At 43.3% G+C, this 22752-nt stretch overlaps 1 protein-coding gene across 2 annotated transcripts in view; it reads left to right on the top strand.

The window, feature by feature from the left end:
• Nucleotides 1-300: 300 nt before the first annotated feature.
• The window catches only part of LOC141148700 (syntaxin-binding protein 4-like), a 98706-nt gene continuing 76254 nt past the window's right edge, over nt 301-22752 (top strand). Inside the window, exon 1 of one of the 2 annotated variants that reach the window (XM_073636352.1) lies at nt 301-667. In XM_073636352.1, the coding sequence (XP_073492453.1) occupies nt 603-667 (65 nt within the window). In that variant the 5' untranslated portion in view covers nt 301-602. The remainder of the gene's footprint in view (nt 668-22752) is intronic. The other variant, XM_073636355.1, reaches the window with a different exon arrangement.

The raw sequence follows: 22752 nt of genomic DNA, 5'->3' as shown, positions 1-22752 counted from the left end.
TCTGCTCTCTCCTCCTATCACCATGCTTCTTGGCAGCACATGAACTGATTTGCTCATCGTGCTGCTTCTTTCTCTCACACTCCAGCCCCTCTGTACAGGAGACTGATACCAAGTCAGATTCAGGTACTTACACTGCTTGTATTTATAAAAATACATTTAATGATGTATTAATGGTTACAGAGCTACATTATTTGTGTCTTCTATGACTGCCTAGAGTTCAGCTTTAGTTCAATCGCTCTGCACAAGACATGCACAGGGATGAAAGCTTCTGACCACGTTAACCCTCCCCTTGCTGGTGTAAGCCGATCAGAAGTGATTGCCCCAGGTCTGTGGATTGGCAGGCAGAAGGGGACAGGACGCCAGCTGGTCTATCAAGAGACGGGCAAGTTCAGAGCAGAGAATGGAGGGATGGGTAGGGGGGTGTTGAAGTCATATGTGGATCTGAGATTAGGCCCGGCTCTGTGTGCCTGAAATCCTGTGTGATTAGCACAGGCAGAGCTGAGATGATACGGAATTAAGAAGGGACACAGTGAACAGACATGGACTGACTGTTACAGCTCGCGCTCTGAAACGCTCCAGGCTCTTCCAGGGTCGTAGATGAGATGTCCTATCTCAAACCTTCTGGGAAGGAGTTGGAGAGATTTGACGGCCTGTCGCTGATCTACTGGTGAGTACAACAGCTGTTTTCTACCGCACGGAAGTACGAGGGGGCAACTAAGAGCCACCGGATGCCAGTGTAGGATCGGGGCAAGGGGGCATCTTATACGCCATGCAGAAATACAAGTCTGTTGTGACTAGGGACCTCCTTGACTAGAGACTTCCTTGACTAAAAACCTCATTGACTAAAGACCTCCTTGACTAGAGACCTCCTTGACTAGAGACCTCCTTGACTAGGGACCTCCTTGACTAGAGACCTTCTTAACTAGAGACCTCCTTGACTAGAGACCTCCTTGACTAGAGACTTCCTTGACTAGTTCCTCCTTGACTTGACACCTCCTTGACTAGAGACCTCCTTGGCTAGGGACCTCTTTAACCAGAGACCTCCTTGACTTGGGATCTCTTTTGCTATGGAAACTCCTAGACTTGAGAACTCCTTGATTAAGGACCTCCTTGACTAGGGACCTCCTTGGCTAGTTCCTCCTTGACTTGAGACCTCCTTGACTACAGAGCTCCTTGACTACAGACCTCCTTGACTAGAGACCACCGTGGCTAGGGACCTCCTTGACTAGAGACCCCTTTAGTTAGAGACCTCCTTGACCAGGGACCTCTTTGACCAGGGACCTCCTTGACTTGGGATCTCCTTGGCTAGGGAACTCCTAGACTTGAGAACTCCTTTATTAAGCACCTCCTTGACTAGAGACCTCCTTGACTAGAGACCTCCTTGACTAGAGAGCTCCTTGACTACAGACCTCCCTGACTAGAGACCTCCATGGCTAGGGACCTCCTTGACTAGAGAACCCTCTGGCTAGAGACCTCCTTGACCAGGGACCTCTTTGACCAGAGACCTCCTTGACTCAGAATCTCCTTGGCTAGGGACCTACTTGACTAAGGACCTCCCTTGACTAGGACCTTTTTGACTAGAGACCCCCTTGGCTAGAGGCCTTCTTGACTACAGACCTTCTTGGCCAGAGACCTCCTTGGCTAGGGACCACCTTGTGTAGATAAATCCTAGGCTAGGCATTTCCTTTAATAGAGACCTCCTGGACTAGGGACCTCTTTGACCAGAGACCTCCTTGACTCAGGGACTCTTTGGCTAGGGACCTCCTTGACTAGGACCTCTTTGACTGGAGACCTCCTTGACTAGGGACATTCTTGGTTAGGGACTTCCTTGGCTGGAGACACCCTTGACTAGAGACCTCCTTGGCTAGAGACCTCCTTGGCTAGAGACCTCCTTGGCTAGGGGCCACCTTGTGTAGGGAAATCCTAGGCTAGGCGTTTCCTTTTAGAGACCTCCTTGACTAGGGACCTTCTTGATGGTGGCCATTTTGGTCTATTTTTGTTTTAAAGGGGACAGTCCACCTACAATTTCAAATTTTATTAGATGCTGCAAAGTTAGAAATCTTAGGTCTCTGCATTTGAGTTACCAGTTCTTCCCAACTGCTCATGCAAGTGTCAAGCGGTCCCACTACCTGTTAGACTTAATAACCTATTTTTTTGTTTTAGTAGAATGGAGATAAGCTATGCTTTTTATTTGTGTTTGTGACCCCACTGAGAAGATTTTTCCTCACTTCCTATACCACTGACAGGAAGTCAGAAGGGCAGGAATGATGGGGGTCACAGAATGCACCAATAACACATTTTCTAGTAAAGTGGTAAAACGTTGGCACTTATGTATGTGTTGTATTACTATGCATGTCCCCCAATCCCTCATTTCTTGTCCTCTTGTCACAGGGTGGTCACTGGAACACAAACTAAGGGGAAATCTCCTTAGTATAACCATAGATAGCAACAGGAAGATCTAGCCAATCCCTGCTCTATCCAAAAAAATAAAATAATAATAATTTGGCTGGAGTTTTGCCAACTGCCATCAACCTGTTAATAAAATGTTCCATGAAACCTATCTATTTTTATACACCTTATTTTTGACCTAATGATGTCATCACCACATCTCTGTGCTTCTGTATGCAATGAAGGCAGATCATGACTGATGACATTTTTTTTGAAAACCTATTTATATATACTTTTTTGTTAGACCTAATGATTTCATTACTAGATTTCGATGCTTCTCTATGCAGGCAGATCATGGCTGATTACATTTTTGATGAAAATCTGTCAATTTTATATACTTTATATCTGTCATTCTCTATGCAATACAGGCAGATCCTGGCTGGTGGGAGGAGCCAGCAGGGTGCTATACATAGTTTCCTGACCACATTGCAGAGCAGTATTCCTCTTAAGAGCGCTCAGCCCTGATGCAAGTAGTGGACTGGCTCTTGGGAATCAGTTGAGGCTGGTGCTAAACGTTTTTTAGCAGTTTGCTAAACTGCCCCCCCCTGAACTCTGCCCCTCCACGGTCCCCCCCCGCACTCTGCCCCTCCACGGTCCCCCTGCACTCTCCCCTCCACAGCTACTCCGCACTCAGCCCCTCCACTGTCCCCCCCCCTGAACTCTGCCCCTCCACGGTCCCCCCCTCACTCTCCCCTCCACTGCCACCTGGCACTCAGCCCCTCCACTGCCACTCCGCACTCAGCCCCTCCACTGCCACTCCGAATTCGACCCCTCCACTGCCACCTTGCACTCAGCCCCTCCATGGTCCCCCCCACACACTGCCCCTCCACGGCCCCCCTCTGCGGCTTCCTCGGCTTCTTCGGCTTCTCCTCCCGGCCAACCCAATCTGCCTCATGTCCTGATTTAGCCAGGAGGAGAAGCCAGAAGACAATAGTGAATATTGATTAGCTAGTGTCACAAGTGGATGGGTTCAGGGTGCCCCGAGCCCAACCTTTTTCAAGCCAATTAGAGCCTCAGGCTCTAATCATGTGGCTCAAAAAAAAAAAAAACTCATAGAAATCTATGAGTCCGGCGCCCCGCATGCAAACCCCCTGCGCCCGTAAAGGACCGGCTGCTCCTATTGGTAATGGTTATGTAAATATCATAATGCTAAGCCTCTATGACTGAAAGAACTGAAATTGAATGAATGATAGGGGTGAGCCAGGGACAGTCATCCTGCCTAGGAACGCCCACTCCTCCAGACTGACATCCATCAAGGCATTTTCATATTGTATAACCCAAGAGACAGCCCACGGCTTACATCAGGGCTGAGATTTCATGAGAGGAGTACAGATTCCAAGTGTTATGATATTATCAGGAAACTATGTACAGTGCCTTGCCAACCCCCCCGCCCATCAGCCATGATCTCCCTGCATTGCATAGAGAAGCACAGAGACCCAGAGATGACATCACTAGCTCTAAAATCAGGTCTGCAACGAAAATGTAATGTTTTTCTTTAAAAAATGTCATTAGCATGTTGAAGAGGGGAAAAGGAAGAACCAGGGAAGGCAAAATATAAGCTGATTAATCTTCAGCTGTAAGTAATCACGTCAAAAAAAAAAAAAAAGATTATCGCTTTTATTTCACAGGGCAGACCGAGATAGGAACAGCTAGCAGAGCGCTGCCTCAGCACCGTGCACAAATCCGCCGGGTGACAGTTAAAAGGTGTCATGAATGAGAGAGTTAGTTAATGCGTGACTGATTGGATTTTGGTATTGCGCCTCATCAGCGGGATTGGTGAAGGGAGAAGTGTGCTGGACGTCTGCTGACTCTAACCTTTCACTGTAAACATGCAGATCAGCCAGGCGGCTGCCACTCCCTCCACAAGCCTTCCTTCCCCTCCGCGCGTTCTGCCTTCCGCCCATAACCGTCCATGTAATCAGCCACAATCCGATTAAGGGCTGAAGCTTTTATCACTTGAACTTGAGATCAAGTCCAGCACTAGGTGAAGATGGTTTACTGGGGTTCAGCATGAAGGGACACGGCCGGGGCAGAGCTGGGGTCACAGCAACCCAACAAAGGAGCTGGAAGGGCCCCGTGCATATAAACCTAGATCCCTCTGTATATTCTTTTCCAAGACTGCTGAAGATTTTGTAGAGCACCCCCTAAAGAGCCGCAAGTAAACTGGGACCCCCCTCCTCCCTGCACAGCCAGGCACACCAAATCTTCACAGGCACTGTGTCAGAGAACAGTCCATGACTTTGTTTTTTGTTATGAGGGTAATAACTTGGATAGGGATGGGAGGTTATGGGATGCCCTAGAGCTGCATGATTGTGGCCAAAATGAGAATCACGATTTTTTTTTGCTTAGAAGAAAGATCACGATTCTTCCGACTTAAAATCTTTCACATTATACAAAAAAAAAAAAATTGGGCTAACTTAACTGGTTAGTTTTTTTTTGAATTTTTTTAAATCATTAAATTAACTTTTTCCAAAAAAATTGCATTTGAAAGACCGCTGCGCAAATACAGTGTGACATAAAATATTGCAGCAGCCACCATTTTATTCTCTAGGGTCTTTACTAAAATATATATATATATATATAATGTTTCGGGGTTCTAATGCCGCGTACACACGGGCGGACTTTTCGACCGGACTGGTCCGACAGACCGAGTCCGGCGGACAATTTGACCGTGTGTGGGCTTCATCGGACCTGCAGCAGACTTTTTATGTCGAAAATCTGACAGACTTTAGATTTGGAACATGCTTCAAATCTTTCCGACGGACTCGAGTCCGGTCGAAAAATCCGCTCGTCTGTATGCTAGTCCGACGGACGAAAACCAACGCTAGGGCAGCTATTGGCTACTGGCTATGAACTTCCTTATTTTAGTCCGGTCGTACGTCATCACGTCGGACTTTGGTGTGATAGTGTGTAGGCAAGTCCGGTCGTTAGAAAGTCCATCGCAACTCCGTCGAAAGTCCGTCGGACCTTTGTTGTCGAAAAGTCTGACTGTGTGTACACGGGATTAGTAATTTTCTAGCAAAAAAAAATGATTTTAACTTGAAACCAACAAATGTCAGAAAAAGGTTTAGTGTTTAAGTGGTTAAACTTTCCTCATTTACACACAAGTCTATTCCTTTGACAAATTGTTACAATGTTTATACTTAAGTTCCACTGCTAAAGAATGTTGTGATTCTTGGTAGACTGCCCGTTTTTTTTGAAGGCTGTGGCTTCAGGAGAGCAGAGAGAATTCTTTGCATAGAAAGAATCGTGAAAGACTTTTGTCAAGGGAAAAAATCGCGATAACGATTCTTGACGATTAATCGTGCAGCTCTAGGATGCCCACTTGACAACTACTTCAGGGACAACTCTTCCTATATACAGTCTCTATATCCAGCTCCTCTTCTTTCTCCATTACTCACTTGCTTGCAGAACCAGCTGGATCACAGTGAATACCTGACAGTTACTTAGTCAGATGAAAGCAATGGCCCATTCCTGGCAGGAACCCAAGGCCCCTTAGGTCTGAAGAAGAATTTCAGTGTCCAGCTTGCATTACTCCTGTGGCCACTGATCCCAGCACCACCTCCTCAGGCACTACCAACTCACCTGGCTGCAGCTGCCCCTTTTGAAGTAGCAGATTTAAGGCAGAATATCGGTAAAATGACGTTGCTGGACACAGGACTCTAGTATGGGAGATTTATTCCACTTTTTTGGCCAAAAAAGTGGACACGCTTGACCCGACTCGTGTCTATATGTCAAGTGTCCAAAATACAGCTCATGCAGTGTACATATAATTTCAGCATATTGTGTCACAAGCGAACAGGCAGTACACTTCCATTATACAAAACATTCTAACCTTTTAAAAATCAACCTAAAATCAACCTACGCATCCTAAACCAGACAGGTTCTGCAAAACATGTATTTTTAAACATTATGCAAAACTTTCATTTTCCTTGCACAGAAAGAGGAACAGTTTAGCAGGTTTCTGTATGGGAGGGGGAGTGAGTAAGTCCAGTGTCTTTAACCACAACCTGTCACAAGTAGTTTCAACATGAAATACAAGAAATATGATTCTTAGCTGAAATTCTAAATCGGTCTTACTACACACATAACTATGGCCATATAAACTGACCCTTGTTGCCTTTCAGGCTAACTTCTCGCCACAGTCCTCCAGACTGACACTCACCAGTCCACTGGGCTGACTCTCCCAGTAGTGCTGACCTGTTCCCGCTGTCCTCTCTCCTTGCTCCCATGTTTCCAGGAAGGGCTTCCTCCGTGTGTTTTGGCAGGATCCTTCCAGCACCCAAACCTAGGCCCAAGGTCGCCCCCCTTCCAGACTAGGGGGCACCCTCAAGGGCCATCGACAGCCTCCTCAGCACTCCATCTCCATCTCCATTTTCCACCTGACTGCCCCTCCCTGGCATTACTCATGCTTATTAATGAGGTGGCCTGCCCCCTGCCAGCCCTTTACTGGGGATTGGCTGAGGCCCTCATAAATATTCCAAACAACTCCTCCTAGCCTCCACCCACTATGTTTAGAACATTCTCCAATGTCCCGAGAAAACAGGGGGAGGCACCATAAAGGCTGTTAGGATGAGTCATCCAGCCCTACCTAAGTCACTGAACCCTGACCCAGATTCACAGCTCAGGCTTAACCCCGAGCCAAACTTCCAGCAGAACTTCAGTCATTTTTTCATCTGTCCATGTATTAAATCTTCTGCCCTTGTTGTTTTAACTTTGGATAGTAAAACATTTTTTTCTGCCAGTAAATACCTTATACAGCCCACTTCCTGTTTCTTGTCTGGAAAAAAAAGCCTACCCTTATGACATCATGCACAGCTCTCTCTCTCTCACTCTTGTGAGAGTTTGCCAGGAAGGGAGGGGGGATTAGTCATAAGAGGGCCAATGAGAGCTGCGGAGCTGGAGGTGTGCCTCTGTGTGTCTGTGTAAATCCAGGAAGTGAACAGGCAGCAGCTTCAGCTGCCCACAGTTAAAATGATTGCAGCCATACTCAGTGGAGGGAGATTTCTGCAGCATATTTGGCAAGTACAGAATCACAGTATATATAAAATAATATGCAAAATGGTTGGAGGGAAGCATCAGAATGGCAAAGATTTTTTTATTACAAATTATGTGAGCAGACTGCAGTTCCTCTTTAAATTTTCCTACACTAACAGCTATTCTAACAACCTAGCACACTAGAGGGTGCTACAATTTTATAAATAAATGTGGGTTTCACTTTAAAGTGGAACTTTAATCAGAAAATGAAGTCCTGCTATCACTTCAGGCTGGCCCCTTTTGCAGGTACAGCTATGTAAAACATTAAACATAAGTGCCTATACTGTGTACAATCCAGTAATGCGCTGTCTCACCCTGTTCTGCACATGCTCAGCTTCTCCCTATTCTCAGCACTGGGCCTAAAATCAGAGCCATTAGAGGCTGATAAGCTGACAGCTTTAAGATTTACTGTTGCTGAAGGGGGAAGAAAGCAACAAGAATGACACTGTGTGTGGAGAGAACACAGATTAGGGAGGAAAAAAAAAATCAGAAGAGGTGTTGAGACAAACTCTGCTGCCAGGGAGACACTAGAGAGTTAAAGGTACAATAGTTAGTGTCTTATCTTATTTCCCTCCTGGGCAGCCCCTGAAGTTCAGCACTGTGAAGCTTCTTTAAGCCTCCCCCTCTATCTGAGCCAAGACATAAAATCAAGGCTGGAAATGTGCATATTTTAATTGCATAAAATGACATATAGTTGTTGAGACCATCTCAACACAAATGACTTTTGCCAGGACACTCCATTAGCATTGCTGTGTCTACTGACCCTTCTTATGTTGTATGGTGAAATTGTTTGGCTGGAAAATGAATTTCCAATGGAGTAGCTCACTGTGCTCCTCAGCAACATGGCTCAAGGTCCTCTTGTGAAGAGTGAAAACTGGCCTGTGTATTCCAATCCAATAGAAGAGCTTCTGTAGCTCAAATTGCTGAAAAAGGCAAAGGGGTTTCAAACCTTCGTTTAAAAAAAAAAAAATAATAATGCCCCGTACACACGGTCGGACATTGATCGGACATTCCAACAACAAAATCCATGGATTTTTTCCGACGGATGTTGGCTCAAACTTGTCTTGTCTACACACGGTCACACAAAGTTGTCGTAAAAACCGATCATTCTGAACGCGGTGACGTAAAACACGTACGTCGGGACTATAAACGGGGCAGTAGCCAATAGCTTTCATCTCTTTATTTATTCTGAGCATGCGTGGCACTTTGTGCGTCGGATTTGTGTACACACGATCGGAATTTCCGACAACGGATTTTGTTGTTCGAAAATTGTATAGCCTGCTCTCAAACTTTGTGTGTCGGAAAATCCGACGGAAAATGTGTGATGGAGCCTACACATGGTCGGAATTTCCGACAACAAGGTCCTATCACACATTTTCCGTCGGAAAATCCGACCGTGTGTACGGGGCATAACAAACATGCCTATACTTACCTGCTATCTTCTGGGGTCCTCCGCCATCGCTCTAGGCCCCTCTTCCTTATCAGGTGCCCCCACGGGAAGCTGCTTTTTATATAGGCACCCATGCGGGCGCGCTCCCGAGTCCTGCTGCTGCGTCCATTGACACAGACAGTGGGACTTGGCCCCGCCCCAACTACTGTGTCACAGGATTTGATTTGGTGGGGGTCCTTCCCTAGCTCTCAGCTTGGAAAAGTTAGGTCCCTGTAACAAAGTGTAACAAAATCAGAGAAGAGCACAGAATGGGGCTTTTGAAGCTTCCAAAAGTAACACCAGACATTGCGTGGACTTTTAGGGCCGGGTCACATCTGTGGTGCGTTTTTGGCACGTTGTGTTTCAGGCACATTTTTACACACATTTTAGGCGTGCTACCATTGAACTCTATAGAACACGTTTGATGAAAGCGCATCAAAGATGTAGCATGCAGGACTTTTTAACAGTTTGCATCTAAAATGCACAGAAAAAGCACAGGTGTGAACAGGGCCTTATAGTGAGTGTAAAAATGGGTACAGGTTCTCTTTCTCAGAGGGAGACGATGGCTTTTTATAAGATGACTATTATTAGACTATATGTAGCCTCAGTATTTTTTTAGTATTCTTTACCAGTGTCACAGGGTCCTGCAATCTACTGTCCTATTAGCCCCCAGCCCATGGATACAATATAATGATAATGTACGGCTACATCTAGGCCAGTTCCCCCCTGTAGCACAGACCAATGACAACTAATATCAATGTCATGCTGGCAGTAGAATGACTTCTCTAAAACTGCACTGACAACCAACTCAGCAAAACTGCCATGTGGGTATAAAACTGAACATAAAGCAGACCTAGCATTAAAGAAGTGTTCTGCTCATGTATTGACCTCTTAGAAGAACCTTTTTTGTGAAATAAAGCTCTCTTCCATGATAAATAATGACTCCTACTGCCTTCTAAATATGCAGTGGTTTAAATTTTGACTTGTGGGTGTGGGTACCCCTTACCCCTCCCCCCTCAAAACCAGTGGAAAAAAAAATATATATATATAGCCAGTGTCTCCAGAAGAAAGAACACCTAGACCCCACTAATCAACATCAGTTTTATCTCGGGCTTCCACTGTCAATATAGGGAAATTGAGAGTATATACCAGAAACACTGGCACATTCTCTGCAAGGATAGGCATTAGGAGAGATACTATCGCAACAGCCGAAATTCATCTATAGGAAAGCCCCAAATTTTGGAGACCAGATAGTTAAAAAGATCTTGGATCCTCCAAAAGCTATGAAAATAGATTTGAGAGGATTCTATAGTTGTAGGAAATGCATCTGCTGTAGGACGGTTAGAACTAGCCATAGAGGGTTAACGAATGTCACTAATAGAGATGGAGAGACATTTGAAATAAGGGAATTTAGTACCTGCAACTCCTCTCATGTGGTGTATCTCATGTGGTGCCCTTGCGGCCTATTCTATGTGGGAAGAACCAAAAGATTATTGAAAATCAGGATAACAGAACATCTGACTAATATAAAAAATGGGTATAAATACCACAGTGTCTCGTTGCACTTTAGAGAAAAACATCAGCAGGATGCATCATTGCTACAGTTTTGTGGCATTGATGTAGTGCATCCGACCTGGAGAGGGTCAAATAGGGTGAGGGATTTATGCCAAAGGGAAACCCAATGGATATTCCTTTTTAAATGTCTGACGCCTAGAAGGTTAAACATCGAACTAGACTTGAATTGCTTTATAAATGATTTTTAGAGAATTTTTGGAAGGATCTTAGGCTCATCAAGTTTGATATCTATAAGTAATATAGGTTGTCAGTGAATACCTATCATCACATCTGATATCTTCATTATGACAGGGTTGAGGGGTGTATCAGGTCAGTCTGAAATATAGGAAACCTCTGAATCCACCTTTACTTATATACGGGGGGAGGGAAGTGGGGGATAAGAGATTATGGGGGATGCTCTGGGTTGAGGAAAAATTAGGGATTATAATTTTGGCAACATTGGGTTACACCTGCATTTGCACTTGAGGTTTGGTATCATATATTTTTGGAAACATTTTTATATTTTGTTTGTACACATATTCTTGTAGTATACACTTTGCTTTACACACCCATAGTTGTATGGGGAGTATGGTATCTACACAGTGAGCAGCTGTGGTGGTATTCAGCGCAGTGGGTGACCACAACTCATTAAGTGGCTGATCTATTCGCGTTTGTTGCTGTGCTGTGAAGATCGATTTGCTGTGGAAGTGTTTATCTGCGTTTTTGATACTTGTAACATGTGAGTTTTATACTGAAGATTTTGAGTGCTTTTAAATAAATTTGTAAACGTTTTTGCACTATTGGAGTATTCTTTGTATTTCACATATGGAATGATCCCTGCACACGATTCTGACATTGTGATCTGCCGATGTGACCCATGTGATGTGGTCAACAAGCTTTTAAGCCCTAACACGAGAGTGTGGGCATTAGGAGTCGGTGAGTGGATTACCATAGGGAGTGGGATCACCAAACACTTGGGTGTGGTGGAAGTAGAAGAAAAGAAAAGAAAGTCAACATTTAAAGGACCGTTTTTGGTTTTTTAGCAGTCTTCTGATATATTTATGTTTATATATGTTCATCACTTGTCACTGGGTGGGCACTTATTTATGTAATATATATTTGCTTTGTTTATTATTTGGTTTAGTTTAGGATATTTTACATATCCATAAGCACTAGCGCCACTGTGTTTGTTTTGTGTCACATAGTTTTTGCGTTTTGGCACACAGAAAAGCACCATGTACAGTATATATACCTGTATATTTATAGAGAGAAGTCTAAAAAGATTGCTGCACATACAATTTTATTCCAAAAAAATCACTATTATACAACCATTTCAGGTTACCTCTGATAAATTCTAACCTGAAATGGTTGTATAATATAGATTTTTTTGGAATAAATTTTTATGTGCAGCAATCCCTATGGACTTCTTTGTATATATGGCCTGTGGGATGGCCTGATTGCTTTGCACTAAAAGATATATGTATTTGTGTGTTTATTTATATATATATATATATATATATATATATATATATATATATATATATATATATAAAATTAGCAGGGACGTGCAGTCAGGGGAGGCAGGTGAGGCAGAAACGGTCAAGCTTTGAGGGTCGCAGCTTGGTGAAATTTGGGAGATAGGTAGCCACTTGTTAAAATGTGGGGCTCCTACCACCTATGGTTCCAGAGATACGGGGCTCCTTGCGCAGCCTGTCAGAAGCTGCCCAATAAAAATGCTGCAGTGGAGGCACGCCTCTCACTACAGTGTCATAGAAGGGGGTATATGTCTAAAAGACAGATGCTCCCTTCCAGCCCAGCCCTCTTAACTACAAGGAAAAAACATGGGTTTATGTGTATAAGATTTACCCACAATCCCATGTTTTTCTCACACAGTTAAGAGGGAGAATCTGCTGCTGCTGAAAAGGTACTTTTTTAATCGAGCTAAATAATATAATATTATGCTATATGTTATAACATAATAATTTATTATTTATCTATTTACTGTGAAATTACTGGTTTGAAGTTATAACTTCAAACTTCAGTCATTTGTCCATTAAGCCACCTGCTTGAGTACAGTTTTTGAAAATATAGTAAATTACCTTAAAAACAATATATAATAATTATTTGTATATTACCTACTTATGATAAGTCGAAACCATTCATGACTGCTTACATTGTAATCATGTGATTGCTATGACCAACCATAGCTCACAGCAGTACATCACCTGGCCTGGCTGTGCCGCCTGCTACCAGTATATGTACCATTAGCTGGTGGCAAGTGGTTAATGATACTTCTTTCATCTAATTATAGCAGAATGTTTTTACATGTTTAATATGCTTTACTTATTTCCCTTTTTTACATTAAAATATATTATTTTTGTAGTGTGTGCTTCAACACAGATTAACCACTTGTCTACAGGACACTTACACCCCCTTCCTGCCCAAGCCATTTTCCAGCTTTCAGCGCTGTCGCACTTTGAATGACAATTGCACAGTCATGCAACACTGTACCCAAATGAAATTTTTATCATTTTCTTCACACAAATAGAGCTTTCTTTTGGTGGTATTTAATCACTGCTGGGTTTTTTATTAAAAAAAAAAAAAAAAAATTTTTTTTACTTAGTTTCTGTCAGTAAATTTTATAATTAAGTAATTTTTCTCCTTCACTGATGTGCGCTGATGAGGCGGCTGAACTGGTGGGCATTGATGAGGTGGCACTTTTAGGCACTGAGGAGGAGGCACTAATATGCCGCACTTATGGGCACTGATAGGTGGCACTGATATGTGGCACTGATGAGCACTGATAGGCAGCACTGATGGGCACTGATAGGCGGCACTGGTGGCCACTGATAGGCAGCACGGATAGGCGGTACTGATGGGCACTGATGGGCATTGATGGGTGGCATTGATGGGCGACACTGATGGGAAATTGATGGACAGCAGTGATGGGCATTGATGGGCAGCACTGATAGGCGGGTCTGATAGCCAGCACTGACAGGCATCACTAATGGGCACTGATTGGTGGCACTGATTGCTGGCAGTGGTGGGCACTGATTGCTGGCAGTGGTGGCCACTCATCGCTGGCACTGATTTGTGGCACTGGTGGCGCTATTGTAATCAGGGCACTGATGATCAGTGCCTTGATTACATGTGTAGATGTCTCCTGTGAGGAGATGCCGCTGATCGTCTCTCCTCTCCTCACACTCTGCAGTGTGAGGCGAGGAGCGCCGATTACCGGCATCTCCGTGTTTACATGTGACCTTCTGTGATTGGACACAGCCGATCACAGTGCCACGGACGCGGCTCTTTACAGAGATCGGGGTCGTGCCATGTCCTAGAAACATGGTGCAGGCACCATCGCCGCGCACCCCCACGTGTGCGCAATAGCGGCTATTCTGGGATGCCATCATATGACGGCGTCCAAGAACGGGTAACGGGTAACTCCACTTTCATGGGGAAAAAAATAGCAAATAAAGAAAAAATAATATGGCGTTTAGAATTGTGAAACAAGTCATATTGTAAATGAATGTTATTAAAAATTACCTTTCCTTTGCAATCTGCAGCTCTGTATTTTTCTGAAAATGCAATATGGCTACAGAATGTGTACAGAATGCCCCCAAAAACATAATTTCCTGCTTGCATGATTGGCTCACCAATTTTCCCAGAAGTCTGTACTAGGATACAGGTCAGATTTCAGGCATCCCCTGCAACAAAAAATTAATTTTTGGTGAGATTCTCCAAATAGGAAATCACATCTAAAGAGATGCAGACCCAGCAGTTTTCCTAATTAGTGCCCTGCAGAAGCAGCAGCTGATTGATAATTATGAAACCACTCTCATTAGGCTCACTTTTCCACATGGACACAGAGAAACACACAGGGATTTCTTCAGAATAACAAAAGGTAGGAATCTGCAACACAGTTTGTTAAAATCCTTGTAATGTACTTAGATCACCCAGTGTTTTTTTTCCTCAACAAAAGTGGAGTTATGCTTTAAATGATTTTGAGGGGAACTATCATAATTTTACAGTTTATTAAACATCTATGTCAGTGTGATCACTAAATGTACATGATCTTCTCAATAGGGGTTAATGTTACAAAAACTTTGTTTCTGGGTATATGCTTGTAAGTAAAATGTAAATGGGGGAAGTCATATTTGCAGAGTCTGCATCTTACTTAAGCCATACACGGATTGAACTCTGGCCGGCCCAGCAGCGACTGCCTGAATTTCGATCCATGTATGTAAACTGTTATTGTACAGAGGTCGATCTAGAGATGGACTTCTGTACAACACCCCTGTGGGATTTTTGATAATTGATCAGCGCTGCCCGTTATAACCTGACGCTGTTCAGTGTATTCTGACAGATCCTCCCATGCCAGTCAGGATATCATCTGCACAAGACCCAAAGGTAACAGAGATCCCTCTTTTAGGCTTCCTTTTCTTCCTTTCCTCAGCTCCAGCTTGGAAGCAGAGCCCCCAGCCCCAGGGTCACCTCTCAGGCCTCATGTTAGCAACAATTCATCTTCCGCCTGACTTCCCTGCTGCTCAGGCTCCACCATATTTAGGGGCTGATCCAGCTACCCTGCCAGTGCCTTCTGCCTGGCGATTGGCCAGATTCCCTCAAGTATATAGATCAGGACCTCCTACCCTCTGTCCACTAACTTCCAGAAGCTTCTTCAAGCTTCTAGAACCAGGGAGAGGTACCAGATACCTGCCCTGTAGTGCCCTTCAGCCTGACATACATAACTATCATAAGGCAACAAAACAAATTTACCTACACTAGTTGCACAATAGAGGGTGCTACACCTGTTTTGCAGGGAAACAAAAACCAGCACATCCCCACTGACAGGACAGAGCTATGTATTGTTTACACTGACAGAGCTCTGTCCTGTCTTCCTCCTCGCCGATCAGCGGGTGCCGGCGGTCATCCATTGGCTGGCACCTGGTGATTGACTTGTGCTGTGTCTAATCACAGCACAGCGGGCGCACGGGCGCACCCCCTACCCACAAGTGCTGGATCACGTGCTAGGTATGTGATCTGGCAGAGGAGAGCCACCCTGCCGCCGTACTTATACGTGAGGCAGTCAGCAAGTGGTGAAAGGCTAACTGCACTTTCGTTGCAAAAAAATTAGCAAATAAAAAGAAAATAATATAGTGTATACAATTCTGACACATTTCATATTGCAATTGAATGTTAAAATTAAAATTAAAAATGACCTTTCCTTTTCCATCTGCAGCTCTGTAATTGTAAAATACAATGCAATATGACTACCTAGCGTGAGTTTGTTTCATTTATTAAACCATAAAAGTATAAAAAAGTGCCTGCTTACATGGTTTAGTGCTTATGTCCCGGTACTGGATGATACAGCGTTTGTGGTCGGGTGGATGCCGCGATGTGCCCTGCTGGCGCTGGGAATCGGCGTGCGTTCCACCGCCGCTGCAATGAAAAACGGAAAGCTGGGAACCGGAAATGACCTGACCGGAAGGCGCCTTGACATACGTTTCGTATCGCTACGTCATCAGGAAGCGTTCCGGTCACTGGGCAGGATGACTGTAAATAGCCTGAAGTGGATTGCGATTGGTTGAGACCGCTATATCCCGCCCCTCTCAATACTGGCAGGCTGATACCAGCTTATAGAATTTACTATGCAGACATGAGATATTGCTATACATACAATAAAAAAACAATAGATGAATTTAATATAATACAAATTGTGATTCTAATACTGTAATTAAAAAGGAATCAGTAGTATTTTGTTGTACTACACATTGTATTTGACAGCTACTGCTGGATAATCTTTTTAATTGGTGGTCAATGCTCTCTTCTGTGGGCCATATCATTGTTATGTGTGGAAGCCCAAAACATGTATTATTATCTATATGGAAATACCAATTGTATATTAAATTGGTGGAATAGGGGAAAAGGGGACTGTTCTGCAAGGATTTATTCATTGGTTAAAAAGCTATTTAAATCCAAATCAATGTTCATACCGGCTGGCTGCAATGTATCCAGGCAGTATATCCATTTGGTTTCATTCTGCGACACCGCCCGTTTAAGATGGGTGCCTCTCCAATGTTGTGAGATTTTGTCTATGCAATAGAACGTGAGTAACTTGGGGTCCTTTATTGTGGTGTGTTTTAAAGTGTCTGGACACACTATGCTTTGGGAAGCCATTTTTAATATTAGTGATGTGCTCATTGATTCTGGTGAGCAACTTACGCGTGGTCCTACCCACATATTGCATGGGACATGGGCATTCCAACACGTAGGTGGCATACTCAGAATCACACATGATAAGAGGGCAGATTTGATATTCTCTCTGTGTGGTTATCAACTGGAAACTGTCAATCTTCCTTTTAATGGTGTTACATGCTTTGCACCTAGTGCAATAGTGGAATCCTGTTCTGTCTAGGAATGTGCTGAGCTTTTTGGGGGGGATCTGGGATGTTAGGGGTTATTTTATTCCTGAGTCCTGGAGCTCTCCTATAAATACATTTAGGTTTGTTTGGCAGGATCTTTTTAAGGTCTCTGTCTTTAAAGCGGAGTTCCACCCAATTTTGAGAGGTGGTCTTAAACAAAATGCCCCAGGTGAAGTCCTTTGGGATGAAATGCGTCGGGCTTGGCTTTCTGCTTCTCACATTGCCCTCCATTTTTTACTTTGTGATCACTGATTTTACTCTTATATATGTATGCTGGTTTTTAGAAATAAAAAAAAACTATTTTTTGACCTACACCATATGGAGGCATTTTTTCTTTGCATATACTTTTGGACGACAGTTCCTGTGTGGTCCAGTCTTTCCTCCTGTACCCAAGTTCCAGTCCTGGTGTCTTCAACATCTGAAGTCCGGTACGGCGGCTGTTTACAACATTTCTTGGAGTCGTATTTGGAGGTCCTTGGTCCCCTGGAGTCTCGTTGACTTGCCGGTGTTCGGCATCCTTACCTTTACGACTCGTTGTCGCTGACACTCGAGTCCACCTATTCTGGTAAGAGTAGATTTACTTTACCTGTTTCCTGATTGAAGATGTACCACCTTTGATGCCCTCATTGTCAGAGTGTTTTCGTGTTTTTTTCCACCCTTTACCAGCCACTATTTGGTGGTGTACTTTGTATTGGTCTCTTTCAGGACCGTTACAGGCACTGAACTTTTTCCACACTTTTATCATCATTATATGATCACATAATTTTGTATTCATCACAAACATATGCATATGTGTCTATTTTCTAGCGCTACATTATATATTCATTCACTTTCTAGCATTTTTGTCACATGTTTGTGTAGCGGCTTCTTATTTACTTTAGAGTTAGCGCAGTAATATCCACTTTCACACTTTGGTCTTAAACAAAAGACCACCTCTCCACCCCTCGTTTTTGGATATTTAAAAAAAAAATTTTAGTTTTTAACTTACCTTTTTTGGAAGTACTAAGAGTACTTCCGATCCAGCCGGGCCACGGCCGAGGACGTGACATCCTCTTCTGCGGTGAGCCCCCCCGTTGTCTTCTGGGACATGTGTGTCCCCCAGAAGACAAGCTGGCCATTCACAAAGCGCAGCGCGACTCGCGCATGCACAGTCAGAAACCGGAAGTGAACCCGCAAGGCTCAACTGCCGGTTTCCCATAGTTGGAATGGCGGCGCCTGCACCCAATCTGATGGACGGATCGGCCTTGGGGGGCCGACATCACGGGCTCCCTGGACAGGTAAGTGTCCTTATTAAAAGTCAGCAGCTACAGTGTTTGCAGCTGCTGACTTAAAAAAAATAATAAAATCTCGACTGGAAGAGGAGAATTGGCCAATGGGTTTTAAAAATCTTTTCCACTTCTTTATATTGCCGATGGAATCCTGTGATGAATGCTAGGTCGCCCTGAAATGTTTTTTGGTAGTATTAGTTAAAAGGGATTCTCTATCCATGTTAACCACTATATTTTTACAATGATTTAATTCTATGGGATTGTAACCCTTATCAATGAACCTAGTTATGATAACTTCTGATTGGGTATTATAATCTTCTACATCATTGCAGTTCCTCCTCACCTGCAAAAATTGGCTTTTAGGAATGACACAAACAAAAAGTGTAGCGCTACAAAATGATGGGCTATAGGCCCAAATGACACCAAAGGGCTTCAAACAGTGAATTTAGAATAAAAAAAGAGGTGTAAATACACATAAAACGTGCCAATGTTAATGACAACACAGGTAGTAGTGCAAAAGCTCAGTATATATATAGTCCCAGTCCCAACACTACCACCTTTGGGATGGTACATTCAGGATTAGCAAATCCATCACTGTTCAATCCATCTGTTCCTGTGGCTCCGGCCATTAATATCTTCAAAGGCCTTGTACTTAAGGATCTGGCCGACTTACCTGTTAAACGTATTTGCCATCAACCGGTATCGAGTATTGGCTTAAAGTCTCTGTGCCAACAGAAGGACTTAGTAATACGTCCGGCCGATAAAGGAGGTGGCATTGTCGTTTTGGATAAAGCGGACTACGAACAGGAAATGCATAGGATCTTGAATGAACCTAATACTTATAAGGTATTACCAAATGATCCCACTTATACATACAAAAAAGAACTCTTGAAGATTGTTACAAAGGGTTTTGACAGCAAGGTTTTGAACAGGAAAAAGAGAATTTTTTTAGTTCCTTTAACCCCCAGAATACTTACCATATATTATTTACCCAAGCTTCACAAAGATCCCCTTCACCCCCCTGGCCGACCTATCGTGAGTGGCATCAAATCTGTCACATCACGTATAGGTCAGTATATAGATTTTTATTTACAGCCCTTAGTGAGACAAATGCCATCTTATCTTAAGGACACCGGAGCCACGATTAGACTATTGGAGGGCTTAGATGTACAGGGGGACTACATTATGGCCACAGCGGATGTGGCCTCCCCCTATACTTGTATACCACACGAGAGGGGTATCGAAGCAGTTAAGTACTTTTTAGATAAGGAACCATCTTTTGCTTCCTTTTAGTGCGAATTTATCATGGAGTTACTTCAATTTGCAACTACACATAGCTATTTTTGGTTTAACCAACAATTTTACCTCCAACTCCATGGAGTGGCCATGGGGGCCAAATTTGCACCAAGTCTTGCCAACTTATTCATGGCCAAGTGGGAGGAGGATGTCGTCTATGCCTTGAGAAACCCGTCCTTGGTCCTGTGGGCACATTACATAGACGACATCCTCCTCCTCTGGAATGTCACTGCAGACTCATTACAGTCATTTTTTGATCTACTTAATAGTAGTGATAGGGGTATTTCCCTGACTTACAACTCTAGTACAGAGAAGATTAATTTTCTAGATCTTGAGATTCAGATTGTGAATAGTTTGAGTTTCAAACCTTTTTCAAATGGAAGAAATGGTTTCATCCCCACAGACAGTTGCCACCATCCCTCGTGGCTCCGGTCTGTTCCACTGTACTAACATAGAATCCTTTAAACTGCAAGCCAACATACTTAAAATCTGATTATTGGATAAAGGATACAACCCTGTGGATGATGACTGGGAGCTTTCACGTACTATGGAAATTGATAGGGAATCTCTATTGGCCATTAAGCCCAAACATGATACAGATAACTTTAGGTGGGCCATGATGACCTCTTTTTCTGCCCAATACCGTCAGATTAAAGCCATTTTTGCCAAGCATTGGAATATTCTTAAAAATGATCGTACCCTCAGTCCATCCTTACCAGATCAAGCTAAAGTTGTCTTCAGAGGAGTACCCACGTTACAAAGCAAAATAGCTCCTAACATCATTAATCCTCCTTCACGTCCGTCGTTCTTTTATGAACTGACTGGCTTCTTCCCATGCAGAAAATGCACAGTATGTCAGCACAATTTAGGAGTGGGACGCAAGATAGTTAATTTCAGATCTTCCGTCACCAACAAACAATATTCCATTAAACATTTTTGTACTTGTGCGACCCACTACATAGTGTATCTAATCACCTGCCCTTGTGGGATGCAATATGTCGGTCGCACCATCCGCACATTTTTAGTGAGGGTTGCGGAACATATTGCCCTAATCAAAAGTGGCGATACGAAACACACTGTACCCAGACACTACAGGTTACACCATGATCGTAACCTCAAGGGGACCACTTTTCTGGTGATTGACAGGTATATTGCCCCCTGGAGGGGAGGGGCCAAGACCAGGGGGGTCTTACAACTCGAGACTTACTGGATTTATAAGCTGCGTTCTTATTCGCCCTTTGGTATGAATATAGACTGGGATATCAATTCCTTTATCAGTAAAGCTTGATACCATCTATATTTGGATTGTCCATATTGATTGTTTCCTTATCTCTCTTTCCTGTCTCAAATGCTGTTTGTAACATTGTATCATGTGTACATATGATTCCACATGAAAGTCCATTTCATGAGTGGCCAGTTACAGTTTTTTCTCATATCTGCTTCAAGTTTACCATCTTATCTAAATTTGGCCAATTTAGTAAAGTTTAAATTTACACCTTTATAGAGTTGACACTGAGATGTTAGTTTTGTTGTGTTCAGTCGGTTATTTACATACAATCATCATTTTTGTCATTCAACTGACACAGTAGGATACATTTTTGTGTCTATATTTTCCTTTTGGTACATATATGTTTGCGAACATTATAATTGTGGGGTGATATAAAGCATGACATTTATGTGCCATCCTTCGTTCCCCCCTTTTTTTCTGTAAAAATCTTTTTTTTCTTGATAATTTTTATATGTATTTTAAAATTTATTTTTTATATACATTTTGGAATCGCATGTCCCCATAACTGCCATGATGTCAATCTTATTATTTCCTGTTTCCGGTTTTGCGGTACACATATATGCTGCGTCACGTGCGTGTTGTTCAATATGTCTGCGAGCTTGATCTCATCACGTTGATGGTGGTGAGGGTACCAATGGCGCATGACGCGGAACACACGCTGATGCACCACTTCATGACGTGTGACCCACAGCGTGGAATGCACACCAGTCCAGGGTGTGGACCGCATGCCGATGCGTCTTTTCTCAGACCGTCCTCTTACGGCCACAGACACGCCTGCTGATTGGTCCGGGTGTGTGACGTCACCACATGCACACTTGCACTGCATATTGACGGTGTGGTGCCTATGCCGAGTCGCCCCCCTACTTTTTGCTATTGTTCCCTCCCAATTGGTTGATACGAGGGAACTTGGAACGCACCTGCACACTGGTCATTACCTGCTATGGAGCGCACGCCGGGACGCCATTTTACCAAACCGGAAGTATTCGTGACACACGCTGCAAACGCTTGTGGGCTTGACTTTCATGATGGGGGTCATAGTGTCCATAAATTTGTGGAGTGCAGCAGTGGAGGGACACCCCAGATGATGTCCTTGGAGACGAAATGCGTCGGGAAGGTCTCCACTGCTGCTAATTGATTCTGTGTGAGCACTGTTTTATCTACAATCATGTGAGTGTTCTTAATTTTATTAAAATTTTACTTCTATTTACAGAATTACACTATGTGGTCCCTTTTTGTTTTCTCCTTTGCCACCCTTTATACATTTGTGGATTTCTGAGCATTGTTTTACATGAAAGGCTACTTTCCACACGTTCCTATCGGATTGCAAATTGAGAATCTCCGGTCTAGGAAATCGACAGCTCCAGAGTTTTATCCATTACAATACAAGTCTGTTTGACATGCAGAACATATGTCCTGGCATGTTCAAACATTCTGGTAAGCCTCCTCTTCTTACGGTGGTGGTTTCCTCACAATCACATATCCCAGTATTTGGATGGACACATTTTCCCACATTGGAGTTTTTCACTGTCGAGTTTTATAACTTTAACCATATAGGCTGGGACTATATATATATACTGAGCTTTTGCACTACTACCTGTGTTGTAATCAACATTGTCACGTTTTATGTGTATTTACACCCTTTTTTATTCTAAATTCACTGTTTGAAGATCTTTGGTGTCATTTGGGCCTATAGCCCATCATTTTGTAGTGCTACACTTTTTGTTTGTGTTTTTCCTTGCCATTTATCCAATTTGGTGTGTCAGCTGCTAATTTTTGGGGGTAGCGCAAAATTATTTGCCACAATTTTTGGCTTTTAGGAATGGCCTTGAGTCATTGTGGGTGGTGGCAACTTTTAATAGGCACATAGCTATTCCTATCAGTTACTTTGAAGTGTGTTTTAGTTTCAGTTCAATCAGATTTTTTTGTTAATACCAGATCTAGATAGCTGATTGTTTCAGAGTGGTAGCTGGCTGTGAATTTGAGGCCATAGAGCTTGGTATTAATCATGGTAAG

Source organism: Aquarana catesbeiana, linkage group LG06, assembly GCF_042186555.1.
Source record: "Aquarana catesbeiana isolate 2022-GZ linkage group LG06, ASM4218655v1, whole genome shotgun sequence".
Classification (NCBI taxonomy): domain Eukaryota; kingdom Metazoa; phylum Chordata; class Amphibia; order Anura; family Ranidae; genus Aquarana; species Aquarana catesbeiana.
Note: the sequence above shows the minus strand (reverse complement) of the source record. Positions and strands in the feature narration are given on the sequence as shown.